The sequence below is a fragment of the Melopsittacus undulatus genome, chromosome 1 (assembly GCF_012275295.1).
Source record: "Melopsittacus undulatus isolate bMelUnd1 chromosome 1, bMelUnd1.mat.Z, whole genome shotgun sequence".
Lineage (NCBI taxonomy): Eukaryota > Metazoa > Chordata > Aves > Psittaciformes > Psittaculidae > Melopsittacus > Melopsittacus undulatus.
The window spans coordinates 150,673,333-150,689,292 of NC_047527.1; the positions used below are offsets into that span (position 1 = coordinate 150,673,333).

Consider the following 15,960-nt stretch of genomic DNA (forward strand, 5'->3'; position numbering starts at 1 on the left):
TGCTTATGTTTATATCACAAAATGCAGTAAATGCTGGACAAGGCTCTAATAGGAAGAGTTTTAGACAATTTAAAAGCAGCTTGTAGTAGGGAGAAGAAAAAAATATCCTTTACATTTGAAGACCAACCTGCACATGCTGCATTACATAAAACTCTGTTCCAATGACTGAAACATCACTGCAATACAACAGGGGTTCAGGCACTGGAAATCCAGCTGAAAATAAGGCTTTCTGCACACGATATTCTCTATCAACCTGAAGAAGACACAGAAATTTAGGTTCAATGAAAAGCTCCCAAACACAAATCTATGAACAACAGTGCATCATCCTTGTACATGTGTATAGTATAGCATAGAGAACTGTAAATGATCCAGCAATTCACTGCATTTCTGGACACATTCAACCATGTGCCACACCATCATGTACCAGATTTAGCAATACAAAATGTCTGAAGCTTGATGAAGTTCCTTACCTTGTGAGCTCTAGGTAAAAGGGGGCCATGGGGCTTCTTCCTGAGCACATAAGCCTTCTCACCCTTCTGGAGATAAAAGGTTGGATTTGACTGGCCTGAGCTACAAAGAGAAAGATAACAGTTACTTACAAATTCAAGTACTTACCATTTTGCAAACTTTCAACAGAAATGATGCAAAATGCACCGAGACTTGGCCTGAACAAAATGGCAGACAGAGGAAAGGGTTCTTCTCAAGAGCTGTATGTTAGCTTGGTTTATCTGGGATTTTTTTTCCCCCAACATAGTCTTATAAAGATGCAAGTGATAGCCTACAAATCAGAAGCCAGAGGTTCTATTCCTGCCTATGAGAAGATGTCTTCTTTCACTGCAGAGAGGTCACAGATACACAATTTTGTCTCCTGTGAAATGGAGATGGCATTTACCTCTCCTCCCTGTAGAGACATCATTAATGTTTCAGGGTATGCAGTAGATACTAATTGTAAAGCTTTCTGATTTAGGGGAAATCAAACAAAGCAGAATTCATACTAGCCCAGAATTGTATCTGTCCTTTGGTGAGCTGTATTTTGAACAACACAAGCGCAGAGAAAGCTCTCCAAGTAACTGATGATTCTAGTACCAAACCCCTCCGTATGCTGTCCTGATTATCACAAACCTATGCTATGCTTAAAGGATTGCCTATAGTAACTATAAAATTTCTAAGAATGAACATTAGAGTGACAAGGAATCATAGAAACTAGACATCTCAATCACATACATGTGTAAAAGACAAGGACAACCTAGTCAAACCCTTCACAAGACTGTCCATCATATCCCAATCAAGCTTATTGGTCTTCACCTGCCTTCTTCTCCTCCTTCTAGATCACTTTTAACATGCATTCTGACCTAGTCTGATAAAAGATTAGACAACTAGCAGAAAACCCAAATCAAGTGAACTGCCCTCATGCTCCCCACAACTAGGCAGTCAGGGCCTAGTCTGTAATAGAGTTTAACAAGTATACTGCAGAGACAAACACTGCCTGGCACAAAAGAGGTTTAAATCAGTTGAAGCTTCAAACTGCAACCACAAGACAAAGGAAGTAATAGAAGCATAAATACTGACAGGATTTTAGCAGATTTTAGTAACAGCTGCTCTGCTAAGGCCCCTCTTAAAGCTTCCTCAATTGAAGGATTAAAGTAGCTGACAATACAATGGATGATCTATATTTGCATCAGAAGACAATGAAAACTTGTTTGCTGGTTCTTAGTGATAGCTGCAGGTAAAGCAGCTGAAGTCACGTTTACAAAGGAATTAATACTTACTTCTAGAATAATGTAACATCGAATTGCTCCTGATCTGAAGTCACCCCATTGACCTGCTGAGCCCACATGAGCTGGGTGCTCCCTGCAACAGCTGCTCTAGAACATGGGGTAGCACCTTGCTGGTGCAGTGCTTTGCCCTGCAGGCATTACTGGGAATCTCAGAATAGCATTAGGCTCTTTTTGTTAATTTGCTTACCAGGTGATAGCTGAAGGCTTTTAAAATTGATTTCTCAAGACATGTATGTGCTTCTGAACATTATTATTTGCTCTTCAGTTAAAGATTAATCACAGAAAGTGAGATTTTTGAGTAGGCAACAGAACAATTGTGTGTATACTGTACCAGAGCACACCACAAAGAGCCACATACATGCGTTTCTGAGGAGAGTGGTAAGTCCACCCAACACATTATGGAAACACCAGAATCCCAGACTGGTTCAGGCTGGAAAGGACCTTAAAGTTATCCAGTTCCAACCCCTGCCACAGGCAGGGACACCTCACACCAGACCAGGTTGCTCCAAGCCCCTGTGTCCAACCTGGCCTTGAACACTGCCAGGGATGGGGCAGCCACAGCTTCTCTGGGCACCCTGTGCCAGCGCCTCAGCACCTCACAGGGAAGAGCTTTTGCCTAAGAGCTCTCCTCAATCTCCCTTCTGGCAGGTTAAAGCCATTCCCACCTATCCTATCCCTGCATTCCCATCTCCTGCCTGCAGGCTGCCACCTGCTGAGCCGGCGGTCACCTCTGCCGCCTCAGTGAACTTCGACTTCTCCCGCTGCCCAAGGGAAGACGTGGTTACCTCAATGGCCACTGCCTGCTCTCCACAGGGCAAAGAGCCTGAACCCTGCCCACCTTTCCTACGGGGCAGCGGGCAACGCCTCAGCCCTCATGGCGCCCAAGGGGCCCCGTGTCAGTACCCACGGAGGCCGCCGCTCACCCCTCACAGGCGGAGCAGCCCCCCCGTTACCTGTACTGCCTGACAGCGAGCACCCCGGCGGGCTGCCGAGGGAAGCCGGGCAGGTGGCTGCACAGGTACCGCTCCAAGCCCCGCTGGTCGAAGCGGTGCTGCGGCCGCACCTCAGCCGTACCCGGCTCCGCCACCATGGCTACCCTGCGCTCTGTGCCTGCCCACAGCGCCGCTGTGCCCCGCCCGGCATCGCCAGGGCAACGGGAGGCGGCTCGGTCCGTCAGGAAAGCGGTCCCCGGTGTTGGGAAAGCCCTTTAAGCCCATCCAGTCCAACTGTTCCCAGCACTGCCAAGGCCACCACTAACCCATGGCACTGAGGCCTCGTCTCCAGCTGTGTGAACACTTGCAGGGACGGTGCCTGCAGCCCTGCCCTGGGCAGCCTGTTCCAATGCCTGAGCACCCTCTGGGCAAGGAATTGTTCCTCAGCTCCATCTAAACCTGCCCTGGGGCAGCTTGAGGCCGTTTCCTCTTGTCCTGTGCCTTGTTCCTTGGGAGCAGAGACCGACCCCACCTCACTCCATCCTCCTGTCAGGCACTTGTAGGGAGCCATCAGGTCCCCCCTGAGCCTTCTCTTCTCCATCTGAACCCCCCAGGTCCCTCAGCCGTTCCCCATCTCTCTTGTGCTCCAGGCCCTGCACCAGCTCCATTGCCCTTCTCTGGCCCCACTCCAGCCCCTCAAGGTCTCTCTTGCAGTGAGAGCCCCAGAACTGAACATAGGATCCGAGGTGCAGCCTCATCAGTGCCCAGCACAGGGGCACAATCCCTGCCCTGGCCCTGCTGCCACACTGGTGCTGATACAGGCCAAGATGCTGGAGGCTTCTTGGCTGCCTGGGCACAAGCTGCTCATGTTGGGCTCCATCAATCAGCACCCCCAGGGCCTTTTCCATGAGCAGCTTTCCATCCGCTCTACCCCAACCCTGGAGCAGTGCATGGGGCTGTTGTGGCCCAAGTGCAGCACCGGCTCTCGGATACGGGCAGCTTGTTCTCGGAAGAGCGCGGCTGCCTGGAGGTCGCACCTCCCCTTCGCCATGGCCGGAGCCGCTCGGTGCCCTCTCTAAGGTATCAAGAGCCCGTCTGGAGCCGGGAACGCAGCTGAGGCGCCGGCGTGACGGGGGACGGCTCTGGCTGCGGCTCCCGGAAGCTCCGTCAGGCGGCCGGGCAGACGTGTCCCTGCCATGGCGGAGCTGGAGCGGCTGGAGCGGAGGGTGCGGGAGCTGGAGGACGAGCTGGCCCGGGAGAGGGGCGGGCGGCCGGCGCCGCGGGCCCGCATCGACACCATGAGCCCGGAGGTGACGGACACCAATCCCTACAGGTGCGGCCGGGGCCGAGGGGTGCACCGGCGGGGTCGGGCTGTGGGTGGGAGCCCGGGCTGAGGTATGGGGAGGAGGGAGGGCTGAAGGGACTGAGGCTGTGGGGCTGGGGAAGGGGAAGAGGCGTGTGGAGGTGGGCCCGGGCGGGCGGGGATCGAAGGGTCATGTACTTGGGCCAGAACCGCTTCACACAGGAGCAGGTTGCTCCAAGCCCCTGTGTCCAACCTGGCCTGGAACACTGCCAGGGATGGGGCAGCCACAGCTCCTCTGGGCACCCTGTGCCAGCGCCTCAGCACCCTCACAGGGAAGAGCTTCTGCCTTAGATCTAACCTGAACTTCCCCTGTTTCACTTTGAACCCATCACCCCTTGTCCTATCACTGCAGTCCCTGATGAAGAGCCCCTCTCCAGCATCCTTGTAGCCCCTTCAGACACTGGAAGCTGCTCTGAGGTCTCCAGGCAGCTTCTCTTCTCCGGGCTGAACAGCCCCAATGTTCTCAGCCTCTCTCCATACAGGAGGTGCTCCAGCCCCTGAGCATCCTCGTGGCCTCCTCTGGACTTGCTCCAACAGCTCCATGTCCTTATGTTTGGGACAACTCTTGTGCATGGCAGGGGGTCTTTTCCAACCCAGACCATTCTATTAAGTTAGGCAGTTCTGTGAAGGCAGATGCTCTGTGGCAAGAGAATCTCTCAGATTTAGCAGGGGGAGCAAGAGAAAACTGTTTTTTTACAGCTAAGTTGCTACTAAATGTGATAGGTGTGGGTACTGCATGTGGCCTTATTCCTCTTACTGAAATATTTGAGAGTTTGGATTAGAGAAGCCTTGGGCATCTGCAGCCTCTTCTAATGCTCAGTGCTTCTGTAATTGTGATGCGTTATTCTTTCCAGGATGAATTGCTTTAATACAAGTTGATTCTTGTACTTTGACACTTGCAATAAAAAATGCAATATCAGGACAAAAGATTACTTTAAAATTCTTTCTGTTATCCTCATAACCTGATGTTCTCTGGTTTTTAGTTTATTTTCTTTCATGTGATGCTCAAGTTAATCTAATCAAAGTGATCAGAAAGCAGAAGAGTCTTCACTGGACTGCAGCTGTAGGGTTCATTACAGAAAAATGTGTAGAGCTTCAGTGTGAAAATCAGGATTCATTTACAAAGATAGCTGTGGATGCTCCTGATTTCAGTGATGTTACTCATACCAAGTAGGTACAGGAGTTTCTGCAGGGTTAGTACTCCGTTGCTAATAGGAAAGCATCTACTGTCTCATTTAGACTGTATCTGGATGGCAATCACAACTGTAGCGAAAGCATCAGGTTTTTAAATGCCCGAAAAGCAAAATTGCTCATACTCAGACTCTTCATTAGGGACTGCAGTGATAGGATAAGGGGTTCAAAGTGAAACAGGGGAAGTTCAGGTTAGATCTAAGGCAGAAGTTCTTCCCTGTGAGGGTGCTGAGGCGCTGGCACAGGGTGCCCAGAGAAGCTGTGGCTGCCCCATCCCTGGCAGTGTTCAAGGCCAGGTTGGACACAGGGGCTTGGAGCAACCTGGTCTAGTGGAAGGTGTCCATGCCCATGGCAGGGGTTGGAACTGGATGATCTTAAGGTGCTTTCCAACCCAAACCAGTCTGTGATTCTAATGAGAGCATTTTCTGTATAATGTTGCTGTTTTTCCTTCGTAGTCGCTTGATGGCATTAAAACGAATGGGAATTGTCAAAGACTATGAGGTAGGATTCTGTCTGCATTGAAACAGCCTTGCATTTTCCCCCCTGTGAGGACCATTTCTGATGAACTTATGTGTATTTGGTTTCTTTCTGCAGAAAATCCGTACCTTTACGGTCGCAGTTGTAGGTGTAGGTGGAGTTGGCAGCGTGACTGCTGAAATGCTGACACGGTGTGGCATTGGTAAGGTAATGAGAGCTTTCTTCCTCTGCTTCTTTACAGGAGATGGACCAGTTATCTTCATGAAGAACTAGATTTGATTTCACTCAGTTGATTTCACACAATAAAAGAGTAGTAAAGAAAGCACTTGTGTAAACATCACAAATAGAGTCTGTATTTACTTAGGACTTAATCCTCAGTTATGTGAATGATTCTTGTTTGGATACTTGTCTTCCTGCTCTTATATTCCAATGTGAGTGCTCCATTTCTGGCAGTGTTCAAGGCCAGGTTGGATGTGGCTTTGAGCAACCTTGTCTAATGGAAGGTGTCCCTGCCTGTGGCAGAGGGTTGGAGCTGGATAATCTTAAGGTCCTTTTCAACCCAAACCATTCTATGATTCTCTATCAGCCCACCTACCTAAACTTTGTACTGGATTATTGCAGAAGGAAAACAAAATAAAGGAGGGGGTAACTGACACAGATGCTAAAGTCTTATGAGAGCAAGTTGATAGACCTGAAGTTGGAATATGGTAGATGTAGAACTGGTATTTTTGTCACATATATTAGTTTGTCATGCAGCACTTGGAGCTAAAAGTTTAGCAGCAGTTCCAAATAGTTTGATGTGTGTATCAAGAACCTGCAGAGTTAATAGAACAGGCTTTTTCTTTAAAGAAGGAATCTGGGAAATGGCTTAGATGTTTTATTTCTGGGCAAATCCTGACCATATACTCTTGGAACTTCAAGAAGTTTCTTAATACAAAGGTGATGCAATTTTTGGTTGCAAAGTTTATTCCCCCTTCCTGTGAAGGAGCGTTTCCTGAAGACCAGCATCTTGGGCACAGTAAAGTACATTGGACAGTTGATTCAGAGTTTATGATCATCAACATGTCTGTGTATGATGTAGGTATTTTAAGTGAATTGGTTTTGAAGAACTACCTTCCAGGACAAATGAAAGAAATGGTGTATTCCTAGTTAATGCCATAACAGCAAGTAGGAATGTGGTAACAGAGATGATAGTGTTCATGTAGATAATCTGTTGAATATTCCTAGTTTAGATCAAATGAACAGATTGCTTTTTAAAAGTGGTTTTCATTACTTGGTCAGTTCCTGGTGAATAGGACTTACAATTCAGTCTTTCACATACAATCTTAGGAGCTTTTGTATGTGAACTGAATGAGACTGTGGAAGTGGGGGTTTGGTTGGGGATGGTTTTGTTGGTGGTTTTAGGATGAGTTTTGTTGTATAAAATGCCTTGCCATTGTGCTCTGGTTGCACAGTCTTTGTATTATCGTAAGTAAATCTCCAATCTTTATTGTAGCTGCTCCTGTTTGATTATGACAAAGTGGAACTGGCAAACATGAACAGACTCTTCTTCCAACCTCATCAAGCTGGATTAAGTAAAGTGCAAGCAGCAGAGCATACTTTGAGGTATGACTTAAAGAAGTGGGTATCAAAATGTATTTACCCAGGATACTGCTCCAGAAAACTGATGCTTCACTCTTAATCACTAGCAAAGTAGCCTGATCTCATTTGGAAATTTGAGTATAAAATAGTTGTGGGAATGGTTGGTACTTCATGGACATTTTTATACTGACCAAAACCTTAATGTGAGTCTTTTTAAGTACGGCTAATTCTGCTCAGAAGTCTGGTATAAACTATGTCACTTCAGTGTTGTGGGGCTTTCCTAATCTGTGAATTATTGATAAATATGTTCTAAATGTCAGACTGAAAGCTTAATACTGTAGGAACACTTGTGAAGTTAGGGGGTAGAATGCAACTTACCGTATTTATTGATATTGGCTCATATTATTTCCTCCATAAGGAATATTAATCCTGATGTTCAGTTTGAAGTACATAACTACAACATCACAACACTGGACAACTTTGAACACTTCATGGATAGAATAAGGTAAAATCTCTCAACAAAAGCATCTTGGTAACTTCTGCTGATTTGTGGTTCCTTCTGTACAGCCTGACTTTTATGGGGTGGGGTTTTTGATTTAATGCTTCCAGTTGAAAACCAGTGGGAAATATACATATATGTGGAGACATTCCTACCTAGACCTTTTCTTTGGAGTTGGCCTTGTTTCATAGAATCATAGAATGGTTTGGGTTGGAAAGGAGCTTAAGATCATCCAGTTCCAACCCCCCTGCTATGGGCAGGAACACCTCCCTTTAGACCATGTCAACCCAAGGCTCTGTCCAACCTGGCCTTGTATGTACTTTGAGTACATACTATTTGCACAGGTTTTGTTAGATACCCACTTCCCAAGTGCTCCAAAGCAGCCTGTGGATTGCCATGCTTGCGTTTCATTCTGCCAGCAGTTTCACACAAACTTCTGTTGCTTATTTCAGTAACGGGGCATTAGAGGAGGGGAAGCCTGTGGATCTTGTTCTGAGCTGCGTGGACAACTTCGAAGCTCGCATGGCGATTAACACGGTAAGGCCATTGAGGGCATGAGCTTGTGGAAGTCTGTTTTCTCCTATAAATAATGTTAGGAAGTGTGGGGACTAGAGAAAAGACAGGGACTTCTCAAAATGTTCTAAGAAATTTCCTCCTTGGTTTAAGGAAACAGAATCTGAGCTTTTACCCCATTATAAAACACGTACATAAATATAGCTGTAGACCTTAAGTTTCTAGCAGCTAATGGTTAGCATAAGTTATGTGTTGTAAGCCCTCTCCATCTTTCCAAGTTGTTCTGTTTATATAAAGGTATGATCAAAGCCTGGGATGTTAAAGCGTTCAAACTCTTTAGAGACTGTATATAGCTCATTGTATACTTCATGTGACTTCTTGTGTACTTCTATATAAAGTGCCTTGAGGCTGTGTACCTAATCAAACTGTGTTTATAGTAGCAGGCAATGTAGGCTATATGCCAAGTGCATGTTTTCTGTTACTCCTTGGCTAACACGATCCATAAATTGCATGCACTAAAGGTCCACAAATACACTGTATAATAATAGTTTGTGCAATGAGATTCTGTAGTGTGCTGGTAACTGGATCACTAATGCCTGTGGTTGTTCAAAAATATCAGGTCCTTAGGAAAGCAGAAAGGCTATATGTGGCCATACAAAGGACATGTCCATCCTGAGGGCAACTTTAAGTTGTCCTTTGACTCAGATGAATCATTTCTGTTCTACTTTTTTTCTGATTACAGCCTTTTTGTCTCAAAGCAGGAAGATCCATGTTTTTAACCCCTCTCAGTTTGCACTGTGTGTAGTTTTGGTTTGGTGTTTGTGTGTTTTTAAGGCCTGCAATGAACTTGGACAAATCTGGATGGAATCTGGAGTGAGTGAAAATGCAGTGTCAGGACACATCCAACTGATCATACCTGGGGAATCCGCGTGTTTCGCGGTACGCATTGCTCTGCTGAGTTGCTTGTTTGGCTCTTAAGGCAGGGCTGGGAATGTGAAAATGAGCTGGCTAGGGAATGTGATCCTGGCACAGCTGAGGGGGTAGTATAAAATCTTGTGTGATCTGGGGTGGGGGTTAATACTTCTGTTAAAACTTTATTTCTTTGCCCTCAGTGTGCTCCTCCACTCGTAGTTGCTGCAAATATCGATGAGAAAACACTAAAACGAGAAGGAGTTTGTGCAGCGAGTCTTCCTACAACTATGGGTGTTGTGGCAGGAATTCTTGTACAAAATGTTCTCAAGTAAGTGACCAAGTTGTTGCTGTTCCGTGTTGAGCACAACGAGAGAAAGAAACCTGAAGGAACATGTCATTATGATGAGTCTGTTTTTTTGAGCAAGCTGGTTCAGTGTGAGGTATCTCACGAGAGCAGAGCAGAGGGGCAGGATCACCTCCCTTGACCTGCTGCTCACACTGCTTTTGATGCAGCCCAGCACACGGGGGGGTTCTGGGCTCAAGCACCCACTGAAGCTGCTCATGTTCAGTTTCTCATTGACAACATCCCCAAGTCCTTCTCCTCAGGCTGCTCTGAATCTCTTCTCTGCCCAACCTGCAGCTGTGCCTGGGATCGCCCTGACCCAGGGGCAGGACTTTGCTCTTGGCTTGGTTGAGAGGCTGGTATTGGCCACCTCTCAAGTGTGTGAATGTTCATATGTTTATTTCCATTGCAGCTCTGACCCTCCAGTAAAGATGGTTAAGCTGGTTCTGATTAGCTGCTGAAAACTCTCTCATTGTAATACAGGACAACTGAGCATTTCAAGCAGTGGATTAAGGCAGAGGAGAAAACTTCTCATATGCTACTCTAAACCTATTTTCTGTTAGACTGTAGCTGACCTGTTCTTACACTTACACCACAAGAGCTCCAGGTTCTATGGTGATGCAGTTATCCCATTGTTAGGTGACTACAGCTTATTTCAGGACAATTACAGTAACTCTTTACAACTGCACTAGTATGAAAGTGTATTCTAAAAGTTCTTTGAGGAAAAAGGATCCCTTGAGCAAATGAATTTGTGCCTAAGGACCTGCTTTCTCTGTGTTTCTAGGTACCTGTTAAACTTTGGTACTGTGAGTTACTATCTCGGTTACAACGCGATGCAGGATTTCTTTCCAACTATGTCTATGAAGCCAAACCCACAATGTAGTGACCAAAATTGCAGAAAACAGCAAGAAAATTATAAGGTAAAAATGATTTGCTTGTTTTGGTTTGTTTGTTTTCTCTCCTCAAAGTCTTAAGAACAAAGCAAGCTACAGATCTGTAGCAGAAGAAAGCTTGTATTGCTACTCCAGTTTTCAGCAGTGTTTTCAGATGGTTGCATGTGTTCCTAAAAACACAGTACTTAGCATTATCTCAAAGCAAAGGGGAGGCAGAATTGACATTCAGTTAAATAGTATTTACTACTATAGTGATTACTCAACCTTTCTGGCAGACATGGGTTTGAGTGTTCATGGGTTTGGGTTTTCCCTTGCAGGTATTCTGCCTTTTTGCACCCTACAAAGTTCTAAATAGTGATTGCATACCTTAAATATTCAAAGGAGTGTCAGCATTAGATACTCTCTTTCTTGCTGCTGTTGGACTATTCCCTACATTATGGTGTTTATCTTTTTGTGGTTTTCCTTCAGAAAAAAGCAGCTGCACAACCAAAACAAGAAGTAATTGAACAACAAGAGGAAATAGTACATGAAGACAATGACTGGGGTATGTATTCAACTGGAGACTAAACCATGTTCCCAGTATGGAGATTCAGTTAAAGTCTTTGGTTTGGGTAACACACTGCAGGGTATGTGGACTCCTTATGTTCCCAGGTTTTGTGACTTACACTGTGTAGCTCCTGCTGGTTTTTCACAGGGTTTGACAGTAATGTTACCACAACTCAGTGTTGTATTTTTAGTGTAATGTGCAGGTTTTAGCCTCAAAATGCAACAGCTGTTGGAATAAGAAACTTTCTCAGGAGATGGTTTGAAGATATAAAAGGTGTGAGAAGATTTACTCACTGTGTAACCAAATACGTAACTCAAGAGCTTTTGTCATTCCCTACCCACTGTGCTGAACTATCCCCTGGATCTTTATGTTCCTCTCAGGAGTTTTAAGTTAGAAGGAATTGTCCTAAGGAATGGTGTGTTTTATATAACTGTTTCAAGAAAAGATATATACATTCTGTTTGTTACATGATATAGGAAATAATCTTAGCTCACCACTGGGAGAAGTGCCCTCACAGTAAGATTTAAATGGTAAGGAGAAGGAATCCTATAGGAGAGGTGTCATTCTTGTCCATGGATTTTAATACATTGTCAAGTGAAAGTATTTTGTATTGATTATGGAATGGAGAAGCTGTAATCAAAGATCTTCCTGCTTTTAGTTTTCTTTCTCTTTTGGTAAAATCTCTGCTGTTTTCCTCTCACTTTGGTTACTTAATGTGTAAAGAACTTGTTCTTCTAACTTTTAATGGAGTTCTCAATTCATTTTAATGCAAGGCATTGAATTAGTATCAGAAACTTCAGAAGATGAGCTGAAGGCTGCATCTGGCCCAGTTCCTGAGCTTCCTGAGGGCATTACTGTAGCATACACCATCCCGAACAAGGTAATGTATTTATTCTGTATGCAGTTTTGAAATGTGTTGTAGATTATATTTCTAATAAGCAGCCAGTTTGGTTACCCTTTAAACCGACACTAAAACTCCATCTGAAACAGTCACAGTGTAGCTGGACCTCAGTGCATCCCATTAGTGCCTTCTGTGGTTCAGGTTTGTGCTTCTATAGAAGATGCTTAATGATGGATGTCAGTGTGACTGTAGTTATAAGGTGACAGGAATGAATGGGTTTGGAAAGGAAAACCTGAATTTCTCAGTTGATATTTTGGTTACTAATTGATTTTTACTATAGTTATCTTGTAAAAGCTGTGTGTAATCAAACAGCAATTCATGTACCTGGGGAACATAGAATCTGTGTGATTGCAGCCAGAACACTCTAACTCTCTGTCAGAACAGTTTACCATTAAAGCTGATAATGATTTAGGCCTAATGTTGTGATTGAGAAATCAAGCTTATTTGTGGGGGGCTTTTTGTTTGCTACTTGTGATACCAACTTTTTCTTCCTGTTCCTCATAGGAAGAGAATTTGATAACCGAGGAAACGGTAGCAGAGTCTGAAGAAAGCCTAGAAGAACTCATGGCCAAAATGAGAAACATGTAGCAAATATTAAGTACAACTCTGGGGAGTTTGGGTTGGCAGTGGATTATAAGAAGACCACTCTTTTTTTCCCCTCTTTTTTTACCTCCACTGAAACTTGTCTTTGTGTTTCTGATGAAATGGAACTGTTATGGGGCAGGAAGGAGACGCAGTTACGTTGTACATAGGGAGTTGTTGTGTTACTGTAAACTCTCATTTCTCAGCACTCCTAGTGTGCAGCTGTTCAGTAGGAAATAAAGCGATGGACAAACTAAGGCAGTTGTTCCCTGTGAGGGTGCTGAGGCGCTGGCACAGGGTGCCCAGAGAAGCTGTGGCTGCCCCATCCCTGGCAGTGTTCAAGGCCAGGTTGGATGGGGTTGGAGCAACCTGGTCAAGTGGTCTAGTCCCTGCCTATGGCAGGGGTTGGAACTGGATGATCTTAAGGTCACTTCCAACCTAAACCATTCCATGCTTCTGTGAAACTCACAAAAGCAGGTACAGCACAATATATTATATGCACCATCATGTGATGAGAACAGAACCAAGTATAAGACAAATGAAAGATGAGATCTCCTGGAGAGCAATGGGTAGGCCAGGGGCATATAGTACCTCACTCGTATTGCTGCTCCTGATTTTCCAGGCACTTGTAGTTGGTTGTTGCTCACTGGTCTCTGTATTCTTGGCATGGATCGTGCTGTGACTGTTTATCTGAGTAAATCATTTCAGCCTTTTCATCTACTTTAAATATTGCTGGAATGGATTTTTTTTAACTACCTTGGGTTTATGAATGTTTTGCTACTGCTTGTTCTTAAATAACTGCCTGTATGTTTTGTATGGGATAGTGCTTTGAGTATGCTGCAACAAGGCAAAGTCTCTAGTTAGTAGTAATTATACTAGCAAACTGGGTATTAACATTGCCACTACATCAGCTGGCAGATGTTTTTTGTGATACAATCTTAAGAACTACCAGCACCATTGGAGAGAACAGGAGATGTTGTCTGTCTCTTTGAAAATCTCAGTATTTTTGTTGCTTATTTAACTTTCAGCTGGAATTCTGATCCATCCCCATTATATGGGCTATATTAAGGAATACACTTCATCTCTGTTTGCATAGGGAAGCTTCTAAAATTAGATGCCCTAAACTTCATTTAGTGTTGCAAGTATCTTCAGTGGAGTAGCTGAGCTATTGTATTTGTCCTGTAAATGACATTAGTACAGTCATAGTACCTTTAAATTATCACCTGTTAAACTGACCTGTAAATGTACATCCGCCAGTGCCCTGCACAACTGGAAGCATCCATTGCAACTATGTGAGCTACTGGGGGCATCTGATCCAGAATTTGATCATTATTGAGATTTAAAAGAACATCAATTGCATCATCATACAAATATTTCCACCTTGGGCTCTTCAAAAACTACCTTTCCACAGCGTGATGCAGCCAGCACAGAACCAAGTAGTAGTTAATGGTAGCAGCATCCAACCAATATGTAAAGAGAGAGCAATGCTGTGCAGGTGCTTCTGGTACTTAGTTTAAGACGGTTTGATTTCTAAGCAATGCTTATAAGCTTCAAAATCTCTTTCCTCCACAGCTGACACTAGGTCTTATATACATAAAAATCACTCATGAAGGTGGTGAGGGAGGTTTTGGCTGTGGTGCATTATCTTACACAATGGAAGTGGGGTTTTGGACTGATTCCAGTTGTGGAGCAAGCAGATTTTAGAAATGAACTGTAAACAGGGATGGGAAATATGATGGGATCATTAACAAGGTAGATGCTCGAATCTGTGTCACTAAGTCCAATTAGTTTGGTGTAAATCTCATGTTAAGTGTTACTTGCATTCCTCTGTGACTTTACCTTTCTGTTGGGAGCAATGAAGTGAGGCCTGGCTCTGGAGATCCCGAGGCCAACAGTTGACTCACTTCTGCAAGAGCTCAGTTATTCTTGTCTCCTCAGTATTTGCTGGCACAACTGCTACACACGACTGACATCTTTACAAGAGGCAAGCATTTACCATTCTACTTTGTGGAGAGTTTTATGAGCAAAGTAATACACTTCGTATGCTCGCTTACAGAGCGTGCAAGGTGGTTCTGCTACTTTCAGCTTGTGTATACAAGAACTTGAAGTAATCAGAAAACACAAGACTTTATGTGCCAATGGTTAAAATGATTTAAAATAAACAGCATCAAAGAAAAAGCAGTTTCAAGCAATTTTTTAAGTTAAAAAGACATTTACAAGTATAATCTCCTGTGACTATAAAACATGAAGGAAGATTTATGACTTCTTTTATGATGAACTAACAAAGCATCTTGCAATGGTTTAGCCCAGCTTTGTGTATTTGGCAATCTTATAAATGAAGCTTTCTGTTTTTACAGTGCATCATGACTGTTACTGACAGGTTGATACTGAGTCTATGATTAAATCTCCATTGAAACTGGTCACGCTCTGTGTTAAGGTGTTCTGTACATGAAGTATCATTTGGCATACACCAGATACACAGGTTACTTTTCCAATGTCCATGAGGCACAACTGCAAATACATGGGCAACTATCTTAAGTGCACTATGACTACAGCTGCATCAGCTCATGGCCAACATGCAGCCTGCAAGAACTTCCACCATTACTCATGGTCCTGTTTTACTTCTTGTAGAAGGTTTCCTTTGGGTTGACAGCTAAAGCCTGTTGTTTCCTCACTATCTTTGCTGAGGGAGTGTGGATGGTTGGGATCTGCTACTTTTTAGGGACTGATGTTTCTCCTAAAATCAACCCTGCAGCTTGTGAGTGAGTTGGAAAGAAGTCACTCAAGAAGTGTGCCAGTTCAGAAGTGAAAACAACTGAATGGGGCAAGTCTGATCCTTTCTGGACCTCCAGTGTTGTATCTTCTCATTTAAGATAACAACACTGAGGAAAACTGTTGAGGAGAACAAGACACACCAGTATACATTTTAATATCAGAACAGAGGTGACAACCTTGAGCAGACATCTGCTAATTCCCAACACTGGCTTTGGATGAGGGAACTGCCAGCTCTGAGCAGAGCAGGCAACAGAAACACCCACAAGCTGGAAAGGTTGAGGGTTTGGGGTGGGTTCTGTGTTCTTTTGTACCTTTTCCTCTTTTTCTTCTCTTTAGCAACAATCCTGCACAGAACTTCCCAATTTCCAGAGCTTCTCAAGGCAGCTGGAATAGAGGGAAAAACTCCTGCTTTGATTAAAACCCTGTTTTCTGAACTAAGAATGAAACACCCAGAGAGATATTACACAGTGTCAACTCCTGTTGCTGTATTGTAATACCTTCAAGAGCTATTTAGGGTTTTATCAACTAAATCTTAACCTTTAGAAGCAGATTTGGGTTGTATATTTGTTCTACCAGGTTTATATATTGTTTCCTTTGCTAAGTTACACCCCTACCAAAATGTTAAATTCCAGAACAAGGGCTGAAATAGGGTAAATTTAACTCTGCTCTTTTA

At 44.2% G+C, this 15,960-nt stretch overlaps 2 protein-coding genes across 2 annotated transcripts in view; one reads left to right on the forward strand and one right to left on the reverse strand.

Annotated features, from left to right (window-relative positions):
- Positions 1-2,894, reverse strand: part of ACAD11 (acyl-CoA dehydrogenase family member 11) — a 31,115-nt gene extending 28,221 nt beyond the window's left edge. The window contains exons 1-3 of the mRNA XM_034065889.1: positions 2,732-2,894; positions 471-570; positions 128-253 (exon numbers count right to left, since the gene is read on the reverse strand). Coding sequence (XP_033921780.1) covers positions 128-253; positions 471-570; positions 2,732-2,868 — 363 coding nt within the window. The 5' untranslated portion in view covers positions 2,869-2,894. The remainder of the gene's footprint in view (positions 1-127; positions 254-470; positions 571-2,731) is intronic.
- A 1,002-nt stretch (positions 2,895-3,896) lies between these two features.
- UBA5 (ubiquitin like modifier activating enzyme 5) lies at positions 3,897-12,999 on the forward strand. Its single transcript, XM_034065697.1, has 12 exons — positions 3,897-4,043; positions 5,720-5,765; positions 5,859-5,948; positions 7,237-7,346; positions 7,741-7,827; positions 8,274-8,358; positions 9,169-9,273; positions 9,447-9,574; positions 10,374-10,509; positions 10,951-11,026; positions 11,803-11,909; positions 12,435-12,999. Exons 1-12 carry the CDS (start codon positions 3,907-3,909, stop codon positions 12,516-12,518), a joined length of 1,191 nt encoding a protein of 396 aa, XP_033921588.1. The 5' UTR covers positions 3,897-3,906; the 3' UTR covers positions 12,519-12,999.
- The last annotated feature ends 2,961 nt before the right edge of the window (positions 13,000-15,960 follow it).

What these genes read in the sequence shown, in the direction of transcription:
- UBA5 (XM_034065697.1), top strand. Translation starts at nt 3,907, where the DNA reads ATGGCGGAGCTGGAGCGGCTGGAGCGGAGGGTGCGGGAGCTGGAGGAC. An exon ending in CACGGTGTGGCATTGGTAAG is followed by an intron (nt 5,949 to 7,236) that starts GTAATGAGAGCT and finishes TCTTTATTGTAG; the next exon opens with CTGCTCCTGTTTGATTATGA. An exon ending in CTTGTACAAAATGTTCTCAA is followed by an intron (nt 9,575 to 10,373) that starts GTAAGTGACCAA and finishes CTGTGTTTCTAG; the next exon opens with GTACCTGTTAAACTTTGGTA.